At 37.4% G+C, this 24,523-nt stretch overlaps 3 protein-coding genes across 3 annotated transcripts; 1 reads left to right on the forward strand and 2 right to left on the reverse strand.

Annotated features, from left to right (window-relative positions):
* Positions 1–7,324: 7,324 nt before the first annotated feature.
* Rassf (Ras association family member) lies at positions 7,325–15,460 on the reverse strand. The gene is made up of 10 exons (XM_076772512.1): positions 15,241–15,460; positions 14,593–14,687; positions 14,285–14,415; positions 14,150–14,225; positions 13,928–14,068; positions 13,675–13,848; positions 13,090–13,587; positions 12,685–12,967; positions 11,587–11,806; positions 7,325–11,501 (listed from the first exon to the last, which is right to left on the reverse strand). The coding sequence occupies exons 1-10, from the start codon at positions 15,278–15,280 to the stop codon at positions 11,441–11,443; spliced, it is 1,719 nt and encodes a 572-aa protein (XP_076628627.1). The 5' UTR covers positions 15,281–15,460; the 3' UTR covers positions 7,325–11,440.
* A 6-nt stretch (positions 15,461–15,466) lies between these two features.
* On the forward strand, positions 15,467–18,068 carry Ndc1 (Nuclear division cycle 1). Its single transcript, XM_076772511.1, has one exon. It carries the CDS (start codon positions 16,060–16,062, stop codon positions 17,788–17,790), a length of 1,731 nt encoding a protein of 576 aa, XP_076628626.1. The 5' UTR covers positions 15,467–16,059; the 3' UTR covers positions 17,791–18,068.
* An 81-nt stretch (positions 18,069–18,149) lies between these two features.
* On the reverse strand, positions 18,150–21,607 carry LOC143345247 (WD repeat-containing protein 36). Its single transcript, XM_076772168.1, has 3 exons — positions 19,977–21,607; positions 19,213–19,490; positions 18,150–19,011 (listed from the first exon to the last, which is right to left on the reverse strand). Exons 1-3 carry the CDS (start codon positions 21,508–21,510, stop codon positions 18,157–18,159), a joined length of 2,667 nt encoding a protein of 888 aa, XP_076628283.1. The 5' UTR covers positions 21,511–21,607; the 3' UTR covers positions 18,150–18,156.
* Positions 21,608–24,523: the final 2,916 nt, after the last annotated feature.

Below are 24,523 nucleotides of genomic sequence, written 5' to 3' on the forward strand. Positions count from 1 at the left end.
AACGTCCTAATGAGATCTGTGAGAAAGCGAGAGAAAAAGAAACAGGAACAGAGAGAAGGACGAGGGGGACGAAGAAGAATTTCCAACGTGAAATTCGCTACCCTCGCGTTTGCTCACCCTTCCCCCTTCTCTTTAAGACCTAAACCACCAACCCCCAAACTCCCCTCCCCCTCCTCTGTACCCGTTCGCCACCGGTGTCGAAGCTTTAACGAAAGTCGATTTTGCAATCACACTCGACCGGTTTGGCGAGGTTGTCGAGAAAAACGAGAAACGAAGATTTCGTGGCCGTACTATCATAATTGTTTGTCGTACCTACTGTTAGATATTAATGATTGTAATGTAATAATTAGCGTAATTAACGAATTGAGAGGCGGCTGCGCCCGTGCACCACGGACCCAACGACGTGGGCGACGAAAAAAAGAAAAAAAAATGTTGGAGAACGGAACGTGGTGAACGCCCAGGCGCTGTCCTCACGTGGATGTTAGAGATATTTTTCAACTTGTACTAAATGTGATAAACCGATGAATTGACAATGAGCAATCTGACTGTAATATATAAACACTATATTATATATATATTATATATATATTATATATAAATATATTATAAATACGTGTCTGTCGTACAAGCCGTGAATAGGTTTTACCGTAACTAGTACGTGTTAGCTTAATGACTGTACACGCGTGAAGTACTTTTCTCCGCGTACGTTTTAAGCAACGAGAGAAGTTCAAGCAACAAAGGGTGTGGAGAAAATAGAGAAAACCCGTAGGAGTGGCGAGAAATAGAAGGGAAAAAGTGGTGATGATGTCGCACGCCGTCTCGAAATCTGTCCACGACTTTTTTCCACTGACGCCGGGCGCTGTCTTCGTTGCCACGCCGATGGCGTGGCTCGCTCGGCTAATTGATCGATTAATTAATTAATTAATTAATTAGGGAACTCCCCGGAAGCGGGCTGCACGGTTTTGCATCCATCTTTGCGCGACGCGACCGATCGATTCGACGTCTTGGCGGGAAGACACGACTTTTGAATTAGAAATTCTTATTCGTTGCGTCTATCGTTTCGATCTTCTCGTCGATTCATCGAATCGATGCTGCCACGTTAATAGCACGTTAACAGTTGTCGAACACAATGCACAATCTATTTTCGGTCGATGGAGGCTATTTTTATTCGACCGTCCGACAGTATGGGACCAGATATTTCAGCGACTCGATAGAAATACAATAGGAGCGGTTGTAATTTTTATTCGAATACAACAAGAAGTATGAATATCTCACGAGAAGACGAACAACGGTATTAGAACTTCGTATACAGACTTTCCTGTTTGCAAACGTTTCAATCTGTCTATTTACACCGGGGCGGAAAAAAAAAGAATCTCCTGTTCGCGAATGCTTCGTGTATCTATCAATAGCCAGACCGAGACCACAACGCTAACTTTTGCCTAAGATTAATGAATCAACCTGTCACTGTCCGTTTCAATTTTCCGACATGTCTAATCCGTGTCCAATATCGCGTTTGCAAAGTGCACGTGGGATCCATCTCGTGTAAACGTCCGTTCGCTGTTGATCGATTAACTCCCAACTATTTCGCAAGTTTCGCGGCCCACTAGGCCGGATTTTCACCCGGTATAAGTTGCAAATCGTCGTTCATGAAAGTATCTATGCATGGGATCGACGAGTCAACGAGAACATGATTTATCGAAACACGCGGCAGTCGCAACTCGAAGTATGCAGTAGCTAAAGACTTAATCGTAGGATCGATCACTGTGATCCGTAGAATGAAAAAGGTAAGTTGGTCCCATGCTTTTGGCCGGTTAGCGTAAATCCTTTGCAGATCCCCTTAGAAGCTCGGATGAAAGTATAGAATCAGATAACAATGAGCTAAAAATCAGGCCCATGTTTTCTTTCGTAGATGTTAAATTGACCTTTGCAGATACTTGCTCGACCCTTCGAAAGGGTTAAGCGCGTATTCTGCGGATGTTTTCACGTTTCGCGAAATGTGTATGATTTGTCGTCCGTCGATCGACGTCACGCGTTATAAACGAAGTTTTTTTTCCTCTATTAGTTGGTAACCTGTCGAAAACGAAATCGCTAACAGGATGCAGCAGCCCGTTCACGGTAACCGCGTTCGATATATTACGTATGTATAAATAGCCGTTGGTACAAAGCTGCAAGTCCCACATAAATCCGATCCCATCGACCGCTAGATCGTCGATCGCCACGGATCGACGATCGATCGACCGACCAAGCCGACGAAACGACGACTATGAAACGGCGTGTAATTTAATTCCTAGCGTTCTACGAGCCGCCAGTCACGGCGCCCCACGTCAATGGCACGCTTTAACAAACAAAAATAAAAAAAAAAAAAAAAAGAAACGAAGAAGAGGAAAAAGAAACCGGGGATAAAAAGTACCGTGTAAAAAAAAAACACATATTATTACTGGTACATTATTATATACATTGTAATCAATTGTTGTCTACGATATAATGTTATTTTTCTAATTCGTATTCAATTGTTATCGTTAAGAGTGAGAGGGAGAGAGAGGGTGAGAGAGAGAATGATAAAGACAACACAAGAACACACACACACACACAGGTACAGACAGACAGACTCACACACGAGATTTTAAGAAACGCAACCCTTACTTCTTTCCACCTTTTCTCCCGAAAGAACTTCCGGTACGGCCACTTTTGCTCGGATCGTCCATTCGCTTAGACGAAATTTTCATTTCCCTTCTTCTGCTCGTTTTCAAAACCTTCGAGACTTGAATTTTCTATTCGACGGAGAATGAAAATTGCTTTTCGTTCCTTTTAGTTGCACGATTCTCGATGCAAATTTTATTGGTGCGGATTGCAACCGACGTCGAGATTCTCGTTAATTTGAAAAAAGATATTCCTGTTAACTATCGTCGCTTTATCGAGGGAATATTTACCTCCTCCTTTGTTAATGTTTGTGAAAATCAAGTACGGGAGAGAATCTTCCCTTAAAGGACCTCGCAATTAAATAAAAAAAGTATTTACACAGCATAACAAATGCTCACGAGTCGCTCGACAACAGCTATAGTGAAAGTGTTCGCGAAGTCGAGCCAATCGTAGATCGCACTACTTGCCACCGACGCCGGTTGCAACGCGCTACATAAAACGACGATTTTTGGATTTCGTTCGACCACCGATTGAAAAGTACGCGTAATTCGTTCGTTCTGGAAATGTTATTTAAAATGGAAAAAACGAAGGAAAAGTATCCAGAGACAGCGACAAGGTTGCGAAAAGCGAATGGTTTTCTTCTCGCGTCCACGACGATCGATGAATCGATGGCCGATAAATGTTAACCGATAGATCACTCCCTTCTGCACCCCTTTACCACCTCTCCTAGCCCTGAGCTTTCGTAGACGGATGGTGCGAGGCGAAACAAAGCGGTAGCGACGCGTAATTAGCAGGACGCTGATGTCGGGCGGCGCGCTGGTCTGTGATAAAAAAAAAAAAAAAGTCGCGGGCGCGTATTGTATTTTTTGTAAGGCTCGTTCGTGCCAGATTTGTGATAGCCAAGTCCGCGGCATCCTCGATTAAATGGACGATGATGATGATGATGGGCCGGCGTGCCACCGGCGCGAGAGAAACAAAAAAAAAAAAAAAAAAGTGTCGATTCGACCGGTGCGCATTGGATGAAGGATGAACGACGGAGCGCTTGAGTTCTTTTAGACCATGACGATCTTTCTAGAGAACAGTTCCTTCCGTTCTGCGGTCCAACGATCCTTCTTTTTGCCAGATTTCCTGGTTTCAAATCGTTTCCGTGTACTTTTAAACGCTGACGTTCGAAACAGAAACTGATAGTCCTGGTAAAAATTATGTCACGATTCGAATTGAACTTGTCTCCGTGTGAAAATATATTTATTTGCTCGTTCTACTTCGCGTCCTGAACACGTTGACTGCCAGAATGGAACCCTAGAATTGTCCACGAAAAGGAAACTTTGTTTTCAGACAATTTGTCATGGAACTTATTTTTGACAGCCTCGTTAAAATTCTGAAATCCTGTCTAGATTTATTTTCTTTAAAATCTTGAGAATTTTTTTAGCTTATTGAAAAATCGTGTCACAGTCAACGTGTTAAATACACAGTTTTGCTTACTCGTAAAATTCTTATTTTTAATATTTGGTTGCTCATGTATCCGTCTATTGATATTGGTTTCCGTCCTTGTATAAAGTTGCTCGATTCTTCTATGTTTTCTCGTTTTCTCCGCGGTGTATATTTTACCACGAAATCTCGATGGGGTTTAATTAAGGACATTTTAGCATATTAATATTTCCGTTTCCTAAAAATGCTTTGACAGTGTGCAGTGTGGTTTGGGTCGTATTTCGCCCGACAGATCCAATCATTTGGCATGCAGGTTTCTGCATATGGCAACAATGCCTCCCCACGCGATATTTAAATAGACAAATCGGTCCGTAATTTGCTCTGTACGATGAACTGGACCAGCGCCATTTGTCATCCACCGCCTTCTTTGCTCTTCTCCAACGCATCAAGCACTTGTTCCCCCGTCGAATTCGAATCTATCAAGCTTATATTCATCTGTAAATATCACTTATGCCTCCTGTCCAATTAAAACGAATTTTTATTTTTATTAAATTCGTTTAAACGTCGTCGAACAATTTTCACGCTCGTTTGCTCGTGAAGATTTAGGCTGCCCTCGCTGGTACCATTCGGCAGATCGCAAGGAGAGAAAGAAACGAAACTAGAAAATCGTCACGGGAGAAAAAGGGTCAAGCAACCGATTTCCCAGTTGGCGAGACTGGCATAAGAGAAAGCCTAAGTTACTAATTGTAAGCAGTATGCCGCATTTCGCGTTACATTTGAAAAAATTCCGCGGTAAACGAGATTGTTGCGTGTGTGTACGTATGCATGAACGCGTGTTGTTGTTGAATCTGGTATCAGCGATGCCAAAGATGTAAGTCATGTAATAAAGTTGTGGCTAAGGTATTATAGTAACGTCAATGATAACGATGAACAACGGTGATAATCGTTATTGCTATCTTGTAACGTTTAATGTATATCAGTGTCGTGCAAACAAAAAAAAAAAAAAATGAGCGGCTGAGCTCCTCGGTGTTGTGGGTATACATACTCGTTCCTAGCAACTCGTATGACAATTACTACTCGATACTACTCATAACATTGCATTGATCTACTTTACTCTACGTACTTCAAAGATAAATAAATACATTCTGTCCAATCTCAACGGCGGATCGTTTCATTCTTACGCGACCCGTGCATGCGACATTCTCTTTTCCAGAAACTGACAAATCGAACAAATAGCAATGGGAGCATGGATAATAAAGGAAGTACTCGAAATTCTGTTGCATTAACTTTGTGTAAAGCGTGGAAAGGTAAGTGCATTTACGTAAGTTTGCTTACCAAAGATTTGAGATTCCAAGTATAATTATAATCGTTTTTCCTCGATAATATAATTCACGTCAACAATCATTTCCACGGTTGTTTGCATCCAAATCAGAAATTTCAATCTTTTCGAAGACGCCATTTATTTTGGTTAATTTTAACTCCAAGCGACTCCACGGAACGTAATAAATTTTTTCCGGTTTTGTTTTGCGATTAAATCGAAGGAAAAAAGCCTCGCCTTTATAATAATCTCTCAAAAGTTGTACGATTTTTTGTTCCTGAATTATCACACTTTGAGTGATGTTAAAATTATCCAAAGTACGTCACGCAGAGAATGCACGGTTGGACTTGTACCTCGTGTGTTTATATTTTATGTGTATAGTTTAGAAAATTTCTTGTTTTATTTATTTCACTTTAACACGAAGAATTAGTTCCTCGTTGATTTTTTTATTTATCGATTCTCGCGTGTTTATATGGAATGTTTAAAGACTTCTTCGTTTAATTCAGAAATTTGGAGGGATGTTACTTGGCGAGAGGGTGGTATCTAATAAAAAGAAACAGTCACTTTATTATTTTCTCCACGATTTAGAGTTTAGAACATGTCTTCTTTTATTTACTTCAGTTTGAAACGAAGCATTTGTCCCTCGTTGATTTTATTTACTTATCGACTTTCGTATGTTTATACAGGGTGTTCGGCCACCCTTGGGAAAAATTTTAATAGAGGATTCTAGAGGCCAAAATAAGACGAAAATCAAGAATACCAATTTGTTGATGGAGGCTTCGTTAAAAAGTTATTAACAATTAAATTCAAAAATTTAAAATCGTTCTGGAAAAATTATTTTCGGTTGCGGGGGTCAATTACAATCATTTTTGGTGAATAGACATACCCCCGAAATCCTACCCACTTTCGAGAAAAAAATTCGAGTAAGTGCTGAAAGTTTTGGGTGAAAAAAAAGACTTTCGAATCGTCTTGGAAAAATTATTTTTAGTTGCAGGGGTCAATTGCAAGCATTTTTGGTCAGCAGACATACCCCCGAAATTCTACTCAGTTTCGAGAAAAAAATTCCTTACCGAAAATATCATTTCTGGCCAGAAATGTCTACCCGAATTTTCATGCGAATCTTTAAAACACCATAACTTCTGAACGGATTGGCCGATTTTAATGTTTAAAAAAGCAAACTACGCGTATTTTAGTTGAGAATATGTACAAATCGGAAAAATATTCGAAAAGTTGGTCCTTGACCTCGCAAAATGAGAAGACCCCCATAAAAATGGTCCAATTTTCAAACAGCCATAACTCCTACAATTGTGAATATATTTCAATGAAACTTTTTTCTGAAGTAGAGCTCATGGGTACCTACAAAAAAGTATTAGACAACTTTTCTGTAGGGCGTCAAACAAAATTACCAAAAATGAAAAAGGAATTTTTAAGAAAAATCGACAGGGGGTAGGTGCCTAAATTTTTCGACGAAAAAAAAAAATTTCAAATCGTCCTGAAAAAATTATTTTCGGTTGCGGGGGTCAATTACAATCATTTTTGGTGAATAGACATACCCCCGAAATCCTACCCACTTTCGAGAAAAAAATTCGAGAAGGTGTGCAATTTTTCGACGGAAAAAAAAAATTTCAAATCGTTTTTGAAAAATTATTTTCGGTTGCGGGGATCAATTACAATCATTTTTGGTCAATAGACATACCCCCGAAATCTTGCGCATTTTCGAGAAAAAAATTTAGTACGGTCGGAACTTTAAACGTTAATAACTGTTTAACGAAGCCTTCATCAACAAATTGGTATTCGTGATTGTCGTCTTATTTTGGCCTCTAGAATCCTCCATTAAAATTTTTCCCAGGGGTGGCCGAACACCCTGTATAAAATTTCCAAAGATTTCTTCGTTTAATTTAGAAACTTGGAGGGATGTTACTTGGCGAGAGGGTGGTATCCAATAAAAAGAAGCAATCACTTTATTATTTTCTCAACGATTTCATACAAATTTCCGATGCATTTGTATATTGTACAATTTCACATTTATATAGTTCGTATATCGGACATGTGCGGTTTCGGTGTACCCTCGATACGCTTCGATACATCGAGTATCGCCTCTATTCTTGCGAACGTTCGCTACGGGTATGTCATGGTACGGAGTATTTTAAATTTAATCTCTGATCGAATGCTTCCATGTTTCTATTCTATACATACTCTGTTCCCTTCACTTCCATTATTTCGCTTTCGCGCGTTCCGTGAAAACACGCTCCGATAGAAAATTCCACGCGACATCCATCAAATACTCGAACGAATTACGGGGGAGGGGGAAACGAAGAGACAAGTTATTGATCATAATGCGTTCTTACGAAATATCGATTACGATTTTCCCTAATAGCTAGCGAAAGCTGCCTTATAAACTAAGGAGAACTCTATTACATCGACGCAATTACGCGTAAAGATTATCATCGAACGTCTGTTATAAAATGGCAAACAAAGCGCGTGCTATTCTGTTTAAAAATACGTACGGTTAGTCTCGCGTGGCCCAGTCCACGATTATTCTTTCTCTATTTCGCTTCAAATTAATTTCGTAATACGCCAATAATTCGATACGCATGCAGACTCTATTTCGCGACGCGATCGCGATTCGAGCGTTCGGTCAAATATATTTGGAACAGATAAATCCAGAGTTCTGTCAGAAAATTTACAGGCATTCGAGACCTCAAAATTAATAAAAAGAAATACTAATAAGAGTAGGTCATAAACCATTTGTTTTTTCGATATAATTTATGGACTGAATTACACAAGAGGAAACTGACGCGAGAAGTGAAATAATGACTAAGGTATCTTCTTCTTACTTCATTAATCAATTACGAAAAGAATAACTCGTCGCTGCCCAAAGTTCATAAATAAGATGTCTGTCCAAAGATCGAGTAGTTTCGTTCCTCTTATGGTCAGACGCCAGATTGCCCTGGCTGATCTCAACTTTCCTTATCTACTTTGTTCCGTGCAACACGAACAAGCGTTTCGCGAAGAATCGTAATCAACAATCAAAAAGACAAATAAACTTTGCACGATTGTAGATTACTTTCGTGTTATTGTAATTTTTAACATTATTTTTTTGTCTATAATTAGCATACTAATTGAAATAAGTCTTTGATAAAATAGTCTGACGAACCTTAACAACAACACAAGTAACATCTGTCCAAGAGACTCGAATCGCAAACGCTGTCGCGGCATACTACTCTGTGTGACTATTCGAAAACTGTGACTAGCTTAAAATTATGATTACACGAACGATCGCTATTGTCGTAAACAACGGTCAACAATCGACCTGCACCTTCCTGTTGAAAGTTGCGCTTCTTTCGCCGTGCACCTTTTCGCGCGGGAAGGAAAACAATTGCACTGTGCAATATTAAGTATGTGACTGTACAATCGTAATTGTGCATAAGTACTTCCAGTTGCCTGGACCACGTCTACGCACGGAAGTTAGAAGTCTTTTAGATACATAACAGCTGCTAATAGAAACTCTATGACATACAGAATTATCTTGAGACGAGTACCGTACGAAGCAATTGTTAAATAATAAGAGGCACCGACTGTTTAAACGACAAAGAACAAGAAGGTAATAAAACTTTGTGAAAACGATACCTGCTAAATGACCATGAAATGTAATATTGATGAAATCTCTCACTGTTTAAGAAGTACTTCGTACGAAACTAATCTCAAAACGCCCTCGTAGAAAGGATTCTCTAAACAATTTATCAAAAATACATAAGGATTGTTCGTTCTTGCGTGAAACCGGAATGCTGAATACTGTCAACGAAACAACGCATTTATCATAAGAACGAAAATCATATTCTTTAATTTTCTACCAGAGAGACTCTTCTAATGAATATTTTCAGAGACTGCATACAATTCGAAGTCTTATTAATCAATAATTTATCGAACTATTTTGTTAAAAAACGGAAGTGTTTTTATTTCAACCTAAACTACTGAACATTTCGTGTGTTATATCCCGACAGTATAAAATTAGCGAATTAGAAAACGTCTAAAAAAAAATCTAGAAAATAGAACATTAAAGACATTACACAAGAACGACTTGTACATAATCTAATCAAGAGAGAATTTAATTCGAACTCGAAAGTGAGCCTTCACGTCATTAATTTAAATTACGCTAATGATTCAAATGTAAATCGAAATCTAAATAAATTTTATAATAAGCTACGATCCTTCGTTATGCAGGAAGAATGTTTCAAAGTCGATCGTATCGAAGTATCCAACGTGACGAACGCGATTATGTTACAGTTACGATTAATCAGAATCGCTAATTAGCAATAAAATTGCGAAACGATTACCGTGCGAATAAAATTCATTTTCTTAAATTACATTCGAAAACTGTGGACTATTCGCGACTCGATTACGTTAATTAAAATACCATTAAAAACGAATTATGGAACTTATGTTCGAAGCAATCCCTTTCTTACTATCGTATTATTTTACGATAAAACTTTCACTAATTATCTAGCAACTGTGGCAGTGACAAGTACAGAACATTGCTATTAAGTAATAACAATCTTTCTATCTATGGATTCGATCGGAGCTGTCCAACTAATGTATCCCAAGGTACAATTGTTTATAGCCATTTTCATCTAGGCAATACATACATATACAGAGCGTGAGTCGTATAGGACTGGAATTACAAGTGTTTCAACTTTTCTTTTAACTCTGATGATACTAAAAAAAAAAATCGAAGAAGGAAACGCGCGTAACTTGAAAAAATTTAAGTGTCTTTGAAATTCTGAAAACTCTAATGTTAAGAAAAGTGAATCTTATTATAGTACATGCATTTTTAAAACGAAAATTTCCTTCCTCGATCTCTTTTCCTCCGTCATCGAGAAAAATATAGATATTTGCAGTTCCAGTGTTAGACGACTCACCCTGTTGTGTGACGATATATACATATACATATATTTTTAAAACGTTACGTCTTCTCTAATATTTCCATTTTAAATTCAACAATTTCTTCGTTAAACTTCTATTTCTATTTATCGTTCAATATACAATATTTTTGTTTTGGCACCTACGTGAAAACAAAATTTAGAAGAACATGATCCTCACCAGGTGAGAAGTTGGACAGCATTGTATTAATAATTGTACATTCTAAACAGCGACAAATATAATTATAAAAATTCCTCTTCGTTTCAATCAGAAGTCATATAAATTGACTTAATATTGATATCTATCTAATACACGGATATTTTATCGCGTTTTATAAGTTGGCGACAATGATTTCATTCGTTTTTACTGATCGTACAAATAATCGAAGTAAAGCTTTGTAGAGGATGAGGCGAAATTTGCGACTTAATCGAAAGACAGGTGATTCCTTGTGGAAAATTAATACAAATATGTAGAATAAAAGTTGTGTACACAAGACCTCGCATAGTGCATATATAGATCACATATTTTCAAGCTCGATATTTTCAAAAAGAAATCCTCTCTTAGAAATATTTTCTCCCGAACTTTCGACTAATTATATCACGAAGAATAATCCTTTTTTTCGATTGTACCGCGAATTACGTCACACCCTGTACGTATAACAATTAGCAATTTAGACGATATCATCTTAAACAATGACTTATATGACTGTATGACTCTTGTACAATGCACAGTCGACTTAAAAAATATGTCATTTAGATATATAAATTTCTAATTAAATTGCACTGAACGATTCGGTAATAGCTGCGCATACAGAGTACAGATAAATGCAGTAAAGATGCAAAATATGATTACAACTGGATAATGAAATAACAAGTTTTTAATCTAGAAGATGTTAGTACGTTATCGCTTAACACATTCAAACGTAAATCAATATTTCATTGATATGCTTGAACTTTCAAATAAGTCATGGATTAAGGATTATGTACCATATTGTGATACATACCTTGAAATCGATTACAACAAAATATTTTTCGCAGTGAATAATTTATAAAAAAGAAAGAATGATCTTCAAGTGGGGATTAATAGAAAAATAATGATATGGATATTCAAGTATTCATTAAGTATACGTACTAACTACAGTCGGACCTTTAGCTCCTCCATTCTTTGTCGTATTCTTCGTCGCATCTCTTTGTATCTGGAAATTTCAAATAAACAAAATTTAAGTATATTTTATACTAATTATTTCCTGGGAATTATATACAATTTCCATAAAAACTTACTTCTCTTTTAACACAAGAATTTGACGTTCCTCCTCGTAATGATAACGTTGCAAAATACCGTGACACTCTGCCAAAGATAGATTGAGAAATTGAGCGACATCGGAGCTGATTTCCGGTGTCGAAAGTTTATCCACCAAAAAGAGCCTGGCAACGTTTTCGTGCGGACCCAACACTACTCTAACCTCTAAAGGATACTCGTCCTCTCTCAATCTTCTTTGTTCTAGAAAAAAAAGCATTATTTGGTCATCATTTGTCAATGTCGGACTCGCGTCTTCCAATAATAAATTAATATTCCGGGTGGAGGAATGCAAGGTTTTGAGAGATTTGAGTTTTCTAACGTTTATTATACACGTAATTTTAGAAACTAAACTATTGTGGTTCGCTGACTTGAAGTCTCGCGGGACGCCACAGGGGCACGAGGAGTCGAACTTGAACCGCTCATCTAACTGTTTTGCTCCTTTGCTCTTAGGCAGTCCACATATGTGTGTAACTACCGCGACGAATAGCGAATCAGAGTTCTATGCGTATGTGGGAATAGGTGTATCCCCTCTACTTTTCTCACATTCCTGCTACGGGACTTCAAGTCAGCGGGGGACAGTACATTGTGTTTGGTCGAAGAGATATGACTTAGTTCCAGCCATTGTGAGAATGTGAGGATGATGTTTGAAGATCGAGTGTTAGAACGAACTGTCTGAAAGACAACTCCGACGCCGCCTCCTCCCTTCCAAGCTCCCTTGCAACGATGCCCTTGGAAGAGGGTGCGTGCCACGTCGGAACGAAAACGTCGCTTGAAGACGTTGGAGAAAGTTGCCGTTGTTGATCAACGAGCAAGTTAACTTTCCCCAAATTTGTAGTTGGGAGAGGCTCATGGTAGGGCTGCGTGCTGGCGCGTAGATGGGAGAATCGAAGAAAGAATTTTTCCCTACCATGAACCTCGTCTTGAGCGCGAATCGAAGGAGTGGTCGATTCAACAATTTGGTCATTACGTGTTCTTACACTTGTCTTACATTTGTATAGGTTAGGTTACGAAATATTTGTGTAAAATATTAGGTTACGATATATGTATATTTTAGAAGCAAAATTATTGATTCAACTCACCGCCATTATCACGGACCACGAATAACGCAAAGTTGTCCGGCTTAGCGTCGACTTTATACTTGTCCAACATGAGATTGATAACTTCTTGAGTATTTACTAAGCTCGTAATCCAAACAGACATTTGAGATCCATGTGGCGGTGTGAAAAAGCTGGTTTCACGATTATAAAAATGTCCGTTGATCGAACAACGACGCCGCAAACGACTACGGGATTGTCGCCGACCTCCGGGTCGACGTCTGATCGCAGTAGACCCTTGTTTTCGTCGTAAAACTACCCCGTCCAGCTAAAATATATTATAAATGCACACGTTTGAAAAATAACGCACGTAGAAATGCAAAATGATAGTTAACTTCGCATTCCTAGCTGAGATATCTCGCGGCCTAATGTTGATCAAAGTTCAATTACCTCTAATCCGCTATCGGTGGACATCGTCATGTTATCATCTTCTCTAAATTGAAGAGAGTTCACGGAGTCTGTATCACTGTCCGTTCGATGTCTTTGCAGACAGTCTGGTCCAGACATCGATCGATTTAATCCTTTCTCTATCCAACTATCGTCGGTGCTGATAGTTCTGTTACAAGGTATATTTTTTTCCAAACTATCGAAATATTCTATCCTTCGAAGCGTCCCGTTTCGATTTGGTGTTCCATGGTAAATAGGTGTATCGGTACTAGACGAGCTACCTATACTGTGCGTCGGTGTACTGGTTATGCTACTGTCGTTACCGCGGGTGGTTTGGTGATTAGGACTACTTGTTTCTGAATTTTCACAAGAATCAGATTTATCGAGACTGGACTGAGAAGAAAGCGGTAGTGCGTCCGCACTAGTTTGCGAACTAATCGACGGTAGATTTTCAGGCATTGTTTGATATAATTTATTGCCGTCCTCAACTTTGCGTTCAACCTGGAGAATAAATATTCCGAAAAATAAAATTAAATAACAATATAAAACACGTCTAATAACCAGAAATTTAAAGAATCAGTTTATTACCTGAAGAAGTTCATCGAGCTCATCCCATTCCATGGACTTAACATCTAATTTCATTGGCAAAGTAAGACTTTTAAGGTGATCAGGCGAAGTTGGAACAGATTTTGCTTCAGTTTCTGTATCCTGCTCCGATGTACCCTTCACGGAATTTTCCTCCTTATCCTCATCTTCTATACTCTAATATAAAAATTTAAAACATATATTACTATATAAAGTTCCAACTAGGCGCACATTTCTACATAAAAAATGTACGAACATCGGAAACGCTACGCCTGCATGAGTTTCTATTCCGCGCTGTAACCACTGTACGTTGATCGTCATCTTCTTTTAAATGAATTACTCCTCGAACGCCCCAATAAATTCGAAGTGCACCTTCTAATATTAATCTTCCATTGACCTGTATCAAATAAATCGCGACTATCTATTTATTTCGTACTTTCCTAAATATAAATATATGAATAATAAAAAATTTATTTACCTCGCGACTCCGAAATCCACCACTTTTGCCTTCATAATATTGATTGAAAACTTTCAGTTTTGACTCCAAGTGTGATCTGAACATAACAAAATTTAATTACTATATTAGTTTGAGAATATTCGTTAAATGTCATACCTAGGTAATGATGGCCTAGCTTCTTTTTTTCCAAAGCTTGTGTGTGATTCAACTCTTGTTCCATGACCAAATAATTGTGGTCCAAAAAGTGCTCCATAACATGGTACATGACAATATGGTACACCTTTGTGCTATATATTAATATATAAAAAGTAATGTCAATCATACCACTTTATGATTTATAATTAATAACAGTACATTGACAATACTAATAAATAATACATTAAATACATTTTAAATATATTTTAAATTCATTAAATATTATAAAGGTATTATAACAATAATTTTGCAATAAAATGTTATTGCACCTCTGCATGCTGGCCTGGATTCAATCTTTTTCCACATTCTTCACAGCGTAAACATTCTGGATGCCAATCATATCCCAATGATTGTTTACGTTCAGCTAAAAATATATACAATTCTTTGAATTGTTTTATCAAATTAAATAGATATATTCATATTATACTTGTATAGAATGTATTGATTTCATTTCTAAAAATTCGTACATTAGTATAAAAAATGTATAAACCAACTGTTATATTTGTTCCTTTGGTGTATTATAAATATTTTTAATAGAATTAAAAATTATAAAAGCATACTACATTATTAATTTAAATTGATATCTGTAACATACAAATAAACTTGAACTTCCACACATGTTATTCATCTTTTCCTTAATACGTAAACAGTAAAATCGTCGGATTGCCAAAATAAAGAATAAACATTGTTTGGATTGCTTTTTTAATTAAAATAAATTATGTTTTTATTAACGATGAAATATTCGACCAATACATGCACAAAAGAACCATCGAATAATCTCGGTGTCTGAGAAATATTCAAGTATCATAACATTCATATAAACGAAAAAAGAAAGGAATCAATTCGTTCTAATGACAGGAAACGGTACTTGTCAAAATTAGTACGCCTTTTTAATATATGTGAAGATTGGGACTGACCGAAGTATACTGGTTTCCCACATTTATGGCACTTCCACATGACGACAGGTAATCAACAGTTCCATAAAATAACAAAAACCAATTTTTATAAAACTTTAATCCATTTTGTTTATACTATATATTTATATAGGCGCATTGAAAATGACATGCGGGTTAATTAAAGATGTTACTAGTAAGGCAACCTTCGCTGAATAATGAATAGTTCCTGTTCGGGTTCGAAAACGTATCAAGCACTTGACTTACATTTTCTTACTAGAAACATAGAATACAAAATAGAAAGGAAACTACGGAAAAACAGTAAAACGTTCATTCGTAAGTATTATTCGTATAGCTATAATATTTAATATATAATAAGAATCATTGTGGCTTAGAAACAAGCATTCATATTTGCATAATATTTAACAGACCGCCAGCGGGGCTGGGTCATAATTTAAGCCATAAATTAATTAATTAATAAATATCTTTAATTTTACAATAAATATATATATACTTTCTAACTATTTAAAATTGATTTTCATATTACATTTATAATATATCCTTTAATGTTCGTTTTATGAAAGTTACCCTAGTGGCGCGCTTGATAAAATTAACGGAAAATTCACAAGCGTGCCGGCTTTTCGAAGTTTGAATTGTTTATCGTTTTTATTATTCCATAATAATGGATATATAACGAACTACAATCATGAAGATAAACGATAAGTTTATATAAGTTTCACACCTTTGAAGAACATTTTTGTTATGCCGATTTGTTTGAAAGAATTTTGAATTACACATTGTATAAAATATCAAGGCATTGAAGGTTAACTGACATAAAACAAGATGATGCAGACAAATAAAAAGGGATGCAAGGAATTGTTGATGCAGAGGATGTTCTTAGCTATAATCTCTAGCATAGCAGTGCAATTTTTTCTTGTATCATGCTTGTTTTTAATCACAAATCTGAATACAAACTATACATCGTGGTTTCAAAACACATGGACAACGATAACCTCGTTTCGTATGTGGAGTTATTTCTGCGTTCTTGCTACCGTTACGTTCTTCCAAGGGATTATCTGTAGTAAAAGTTACTCGAATACTCCACCTTATCTGAAAAGCAGATTTGCAAAATTTTGTAGAATATTCACACCTCAAAATATTTTAATGGGTGTTTTACACATTATCATCAGTGGCCTCCTTGTTTGGTTGCATTTGTCAGTCCAAGGAGGAGCATACAATTTTTTAACAACAGAATGTACTGTAATCTATGGAATATGTCTAATGGAAGAACATTATTTTCTGTTCTTAAGTGGATTTTGGAGCGGATTGTACTTTTTCTTTAAGATTAGCATCTTACGTGTAAATTACTTAAAATTTCCTATTATATCCATGTCAAAGTTCTATAGATTTAAGACAGAATTAAACACACTGCTACCGTCATTAATGGTCAAGTGTGTGTGGCCAACTTTATACTATTTAATTATCTATTACTTTCTGGGCTCTTACTTTCGTTCTGTGATATTGTTCTTAGCATCCGCAGAATTGGAAAATGAACCATTGAATAGCATTCCTAGATTAATAAATCTGCCATTGATTTTCCGTTTGTGGTTATACCAATTGATATTTGTATTGGCAATCTATAGCACATATTTATTATTCAATCTGCATTTGACACAATGGATTCCATTTGAGTTTAAACAAAGTAATGTATTTAGTAATGATAACCCTGAAGTAACACTTCCAGAAGCATTATCCATGGATAAAATACCAATAATGCAACACTTAGGGTACTTGGATTTAGTCACTATGGCACAAAAGGACAAGGCAAGAAGAAGCGTATTATTTTCACTGAGTCAACCTGGTGGTCATCCTTACAATTGGAATTGCATTGTAGAAACATGCATTGGATTTATTAAGAAATTTTCAGATGAACTTAGTGCAGCATGTGTTAAATATCCAGAACAAATTCCATCATGTACTTCAAACACAGCTGTGTTAACAAAGGGTAGTTTATATCAAAAAGAATATGTATACCAAATGCGCAATTTAGTAAAAGAGGAAGCACCAACATGTATTCAACAAAGTGATGTAAAAAAAGATATTGACAATGAACTTTTCATTCAACAATTTGTAAAAGCAAAGTGGAACAATTTTCTTAAGTATTTGCTTTCCAAACCACTTATTTCTTACATCTTTGGTGAAGTGGAAGGTGGCAAAGTGTGTCATATTTTATTCAATGGACAATCAATTGTTTGGGCTGCTGAAGCAATTTCTTCCTTATCTGCATTATCAATAAGTGAAGATTTCTATGGAATTGTACTGAAGGATCTACCACTTATAATTAATACCTTACTTGCTTTGAAACAAGCTCTTGATAAATTACAAAAGTTAAATATTGTAAAAAAGCAAGATGAAGATGATGAATTTATTAAACAAATTCTTCGATCTTTATGTGGTACAACAAAGAGAAGTCTTTACAGGATTGTTATAAACTTTGAAGAATATATTGAAGATTTAGCACTAGAGCCTGGAACAATGGAACAGTTACATAATTTCCTAGCTTACAGAGAATGACTTTTGTACCGTTTTGAATAATTTATGAACCATAATGTATATACTGCCATACTCCGAAATAGTTATAAAATCTATGATACTCTACTCATTGTCAAAATTATATATATGTATTACAAGAATTATACAGTTATTTTCTTAATTGTTCTATATACATATATGTAAATTATATTTATGACTGGAATCTTTCTTACAATTATGGTTAAGGCTTGGTGAATATAATGTATGAATTTCCATTGAAAAAATAATTGTAAGTAATCGTGATAATACCTAAACTTAAATTTGTAACATGCTATAATAAATCAAATATTTTATAAGTAATGACGCATTTAAAAATATACAAAACAATAATTTTACTCTCAAAATATATTACAATTTTTTCAAAGCTTGTACAACACTAAGATTATAAAACAATTTATCTCTTAATAAAATCCAACTCTTTGATTGGGCTTCTTGTAACGTAGTCAAATAACTTCTTAACGATTCGGTCTCTGTTATTACAGTTCCATGCCACTTTAAAAACACAGCTAAATAAGCTTGTGCCAATTCAAAATCCGTTTTCTTTTCTATCATGTAATGTATCATTTTCATAAAATGAAGCAACAGGGTATTCACCGTGTTTTCGTCGGTTGAAAGCGATTGAATTTCAAAATCGATAGAAGTTGGACTCATATATTTCAATTTTTCGACAATAACTTCAAATTCATCGTCCTTAACGGATAGTAGAGATTTACCGAAAATAGTAAGATTTTGTAAATCGGGATGAATTATCAGTTTCTTATTTGGTTCCGTATTCTGTACATCTGAGAAATCAAATTTCAGTTCTAACGATGGAACCGTTGGCAAAAAGAAAGGAGCACTTTCTGGTGCTTTGGGTGGTTCTTTCGGTTTATTTCTTTTCCTAACGATATCTATGTTAAGTAGATTTTGCCATCTCGACTGAGCCAAGCCAGACATTGTAATAAGATCATTGTGAAGTTGATCTGGAGAAATGTATTCTGGTTCTGGTTCAATGAGTTCGTCATCTTTGATATCGATTACTTCTACTACTGAATTTGGAAGATCGATCATTGGAATCGGATCGTCTTTGTTTACCGCTTTTAGCGAAATATAAGAATACAGAGTTCGATTTGACCATAAATATATTCCAACGTTACATACATGTGTTGTGGCAAGGAATTCACCTGTCGGAGAAAAATGTAAAGACGTACATGCCTCTGGAACCTGGAACGCCATTGTAAAATATCAATATCGATACAATCGAAACATTCAGTTCAGTTTTCGATTTATGCGAAAAGTGACGCGTAAGAGCGAACGTATTAATGTATAAAGTTTTTTCATTAATTTAGTTACTTTTCCAGTATTAATAATGCATAATATTAGTAATAGATTTAAAATTCAACAAAAATGTGTACGAAGGCATACCTGAAAAACATCTATTAGATTCGAAGAAGGAATGTCCCATGTACGGATTGTGCAATCCATTGATGCTGTTATTAACCATCTTGAATCTGGATTAAAACATGCATCTGTTACTCGTGCTTGATGTCCCTCGAAACGTCGTACAATTTTTGTTGTATCAAGATCTATTAATACAATACTAAAATCTTCCAACGCTACGGCCGTAAGCGAACTTTCATCGTGATACCTTAGCCATTCAACCGGTTCACCCATTGATAATTTTGTTCTTGGTTGTGTATTCCCTTAAAATTATACAATATACGTACTGAATGCTTAAAGAAGACAAAAAGGCATTTCAGTGGAAGGGGCAAATATTGCAATTGTAAATGAGATAGTGTCATAGTAGTGCCCATTTTCGAACGCTTTTTGACGCACGATCGCATGTCTTTCCTTGTTTCTCCAACTGAAAATAACGAAGACAAATGCATCGTGCGGCAAGAAGCCGGTCGTCTGCATTAAATCTATGCAGTGAGGTGAATTCTACGAATTCAACTGAGATAAGAATGCGGGACGAGTCAAATTTTACGAACGATTCACTCAACGCTAGAAGCCAGCTAACTTCCAAGAACTGGGGAGGATGGCAATGGACGCTAAAACGGGCAGTACTGTATATATGTGACTTTATTTTCTTTTCCTTTTTATTAATTAATTATAGTACTTTTTGCCCAAAAGATTGTCAACCCTCGCGTTAAAATTAATAACATTCCGAATCGATTTATTTTTCCTACCTCTCTTTTGATTAAAATCCCAAAACTTTATGAAAGTGTCTCTTCCAGCAGAAATAACAGTTTGATTCAAAGGATCCACCATTACACCTTTTACAGGTCCCTTATGCGCACCTTTATTATTGCCATAACTAGTTCTGTGATGCCCTGATTGCATATTAAATCTTTCTACATGACCTGTATTGTAGCCTATAACAGCAAAGTTTCCACATTTTGTCAAGCATACAGTGCTTGCTACAGCATTGTGGTTCCCTTTAAATTTTTCTGGCAATAGTTTATGTTCACCCATTCTAGCTTTGTTATAGGACCATGTAGTAACTGTGCCCAAGCCAATATGTATTGCTGCAATATTATCCCATTCTTTTTCTCTTGTAGTTTCTGCACAGAATTCACTTATTGGTGGCATTATCAAATGATCATCTACTGTCCTTCCTTTCTTTTTTGAAGCTTTTCTGTTAAATGATGCTCTTCCTAAACTTTTGTTCAAAATTTCTGTAACTGTGGAAAATATTCTTAAGGAAGAATCGCTTCCAGCTGTTAATATATTGGTGCCTTCGTTCCCATAGAAACGAATTGCAGTAGGTGGTTCTGCATGTGCCTCTCTAATTCTTAAAAGTCTGCCAGCACCATCAGCTAAATCAAATATCCATAGCTTCAAAGAGTTATCAGGTGATGATGACACTAATAATGGCTCGTTTGGTAAATATTTTAAACCAGTCACTGCATCAAAATGTGCTTTATACAGTTGACTTTCTACATGTTGCTTTTCTAAGTTCCAAAACACAATATGGCCATCTGAGCTTCCTGTGGCCATGATTGGGTATTCATCTGTACGAAAACTAATTGATATTACAGAGCCCCAATCTTGTACCAATTCAAAAAGAGTTTCGTCATATTTCAGATTGTGTAATATAATTCTTCCATCGTTCAAACCCACAGCTACAACATCTATTGCAGGGGCTTGTTCGATTACAGTTACTGGTGTATTCCAACCAATAAATGTGTAAATTGATTGTGCAAGCTTCAGATTCCATAACTGTAATTGACCCTGTTCACTTCCAAATACAACTTTATTCATATAAGTGTTAGGATGCATTAATGTTGTTATTTTGAAAATCTTATTGCTAAAGTTAAGCTCCAAAACGAGCTGTTCCAATTTAATATCCCATACTTTAACATTGCTATCTTCATCAACAGATATTAAATGTGGTCCAAAAGGTAAGAGTGTATGCACAGTGCTTTCATGACCTTTATAGGTATGCTTTAGTTCTGTCCCTCTCCTCCATGCATATATGACATTTTTACATGCTGTATATATGTGATAGGTATCTGCTGATAAGCACGTAATGTCTCCAGGATGCGTTCCTGACACACTAAGAAGTGTAAAATGAGCGCAACCGTACGTGTGAAATGCGTTCCCAACGCATGTTACTATAAGATTTTCTTTTCGTCTTTCGATGTATCTTGTTACAAGAGGAATGTGATTACTGACATATCCTAATGCCCGATTTTTTAAAAATATTTTGCTTTGCACCATTGTCTCGTCTTACTATGTGTCAAAAATAATGTTTACATATAAAAAATTAGGTTAGAATACACAATCATGCTTCAAAGCTGGAACCATGGATGCGTCCATATTGAACGAGGCATCAACTATACTCTATACCCTCTGGTGCTAAAACGCCCAAGTTTGTCGTGGAATAGTTCGTATCCTCCACCCTAGATGGATTTCTCGACAAGCTTAGGCGTTTTAGCACCAGAGGGTTTGAGGTCGAGAAATAGGCGCCATCTAGCGTTGAAGGTAACGAACTATTCCACGACAAACTTGGGCGTTTTAGCACCAGAGGGTTTGAGGTTGAAAAATAAGCGCCATCTAGCGTTGAAGGTAACAAACTTGGACGTTTTGCCGTAAATGGCTGTGCAAATCACGTACCACCGACGGGTCACACTTTCTTTATCATATAGACAGGGAGCATCACGGATAAACTAAACGGACACTTAAGTGGGCGGTTAATAAACAGTGTCTAAAGCTTATTATTATTATAATAACTACAGTAGTGTCTCCATAAGTGACTGCATTCTTATCCACTTAAATGTTCGTTTAATTTGTCCGTGATGCTCCCTGTCTATAGATTGAAGAAAGTGTGACCCATCGGTGGTACATGATTTGCACAGCCATTTCCGGCAGAGATGCCAGAAAGGCACCGAAGGTGCTCTCTCACACTATGTCAGATCACGCGTACGTGAGCTCGTGGAGTTTCAGAAACCCGACAAAGACAAAATGACATATGCCCTCATTCTCGATTCACCGAAGCTGCCCAAAGTAAGTTCAGACCGTCTCGTGAGAGTCGAGAGACAAAGACTCACACTTCCCTTCTCGCACTTGAACAACTAATATCCGACCTCTCGTCAACAGGTCTCCACTGGCCCTTGCTGACCGCTGCTAACCACTCCTGGAATTTCTGACAACGTATAACGATTACTACTGACGTCTGCCACCCTCCGCTGGCTTCTACTGACCGCTGCTGACCATTCCTGTTACTTCTGACAACGTATAACGATTACTACTGGCTACTGTTAGCCTCTCCCAGTCTCTGCTGGCCTCTGCTGACCACCGCTTATATTTCTGACAACCTATAACGATTACTACTGACTTCTGCTAACCTCTGTTGGTCTGTGCTGATCTCTGTCAGCATGTACTTGTCTCTGCTGAACTTTCCTGGCCTCTGCCGAACGCTACTGACCACTGCAGGTATTTCTGATAATGTATAACGATTAATACTTACTACTGCATGCCCCTACAAGTCTCTGCTTGCCTTTGCAGGTTTCTGCTTGCCTGTGCATGCCTTTGCTGGCCTCTGTTGAACACTACCGACCACCCCTGATGCTTCTGACATCGTATAACAATTACTATATGCTACTGTTCGCCTCTGCTGATCTCTGCTTGCCACTACATGCCTCTGCTCGCCTCTGCTGACCGCTGCTGACCACTACTGTTACTTCTGACAACGTATAACGATTACAATTTGCCACTGCCTGCCCCTGCTGGACTCTGTTTGCCACTGCTTGCCACTGCTAGCCTCTGCTGACCACAGCTGACCACCCCTGATGCTTCTGACAACGTATAATGATTACTACTTGTTACTGCTTGCCCCTGCTGGACTCTACTTGCCTCTGCATGTCTCTGCTGGCCTCCGTTGGCCTCTCCCGACCTAAGCTGGCCTCTGCCAACATCTCCCGACGTCAGCTGACCATCGCTGACCACTGCTGACCATTGCTGACAAATTGTGACACGATGTAATATAATATAATACGTTTATATGTATTAAAGTTTTGTATAATGTAAATCTATGACAATAAATGATATAATTTCAAAGAATTCTATGTATTCTCATCATTTTTTACCGTCCTTTTCCTCTCCAAATCATTCTCTTACCTATAAGATGCGTACCACCTTCTTCCCAAGTTCACCAGCATTTTAGAAATGTTCCGGGAACTTTGGAAATCCGAATTTGACCTTGACCTTGGCCCAGTTTCGAAAGTGGGTCAAGGCCATTCGAATCTTAGAAAAATTCCGGGCGCTTCGAAAATCCGGATGGCCTTGACCTAATTTCGAAAGTGGGTCAAGGCCATTCGAATCTTAGAAAAATTCCGGGCGCTTCGAAAATCCGGATGGCCTTGACCTAATTTCGAAAGTGGGTCAAGGCCATTCGAAATTTCAGAAATCTTCCGGGCGCTTCGAAAATCCGGATGGCCTTGACCCAATTTCGAAAGTGGGTCAAGGCCATTCGAAATTTCAGAAATCTTCCGGCCGACTTGGAAATCCGGATGGCCTTGACCCAATTTCGAAAGTAGGTCAAGGCCATCGAATCTTAGAAAAATTCCGGGCGCTTTGGGAATCAGGATTTGGCCTTGACCCAGTTTCGAAAGTGGGTCAAGGTCACCGGCATTTCAGAAAACGCTCCTGGCACTTTGGAATTCCAGTTTTAAGTAGAGAAACGGTTTCTTATAACTAAGGGAATAATGGGGAGAGGAAAAGAAAGGTAAAAGTGATGAGAACACATAGAATTCTTTGAAATTATATCATTTATTGTCATAGATTTACATTATACAAAGTTTTAATACATGTACATTATGTTAGAAGTTGTTAACAAAGGCCAGCGTGGTCAGCAGGGGCCAGCAGAGGTCAGCAGAGGGATGCAGATGCATGCAGAGACTAGCAGGGGCAAGCAGTAGCAAGTTGTAATCGTTGTACGTTGCCAGAAGCATCAGGGGTGGTCAGCAGAGGTCAGCAGAGGCTGGGAGGGCTGACAGTAGCAAGTTGTAATCGTTATACGTTGCCAGAAGCATCAGGGGTGGTCAGCAGAAGCCAGCAGAGGTTGGGAGAGGCTGACAGTAGCAAGTTGTAATCGTTATACGTTGCCAGAAGCATCAAGAGTGGTCAGCAATGTTCAGCAGAGGCCAGCAAAGCCATGCACAGGCAAGCAGAAACCTGCAAAGGCAAGCAGAGACTTGTAGGGGCATGCAGTAGTAAGTATTAATCGTTATAC

This window comes from Colletes latitarsis, chromosome 9 (genome assembly GCF_051014445.1).
Source record: "Colletes latitarsis isolate SP2378_abdomen chromosome 9, iyColLati1, whole genome shotgun sequence".
NCBI classification, from domain to species: Eukaryota; Metazoa; Arthropoda; class Insecta; order Hymenoptera; family Colletidae; genus Colletes; species Colletes latitarsis.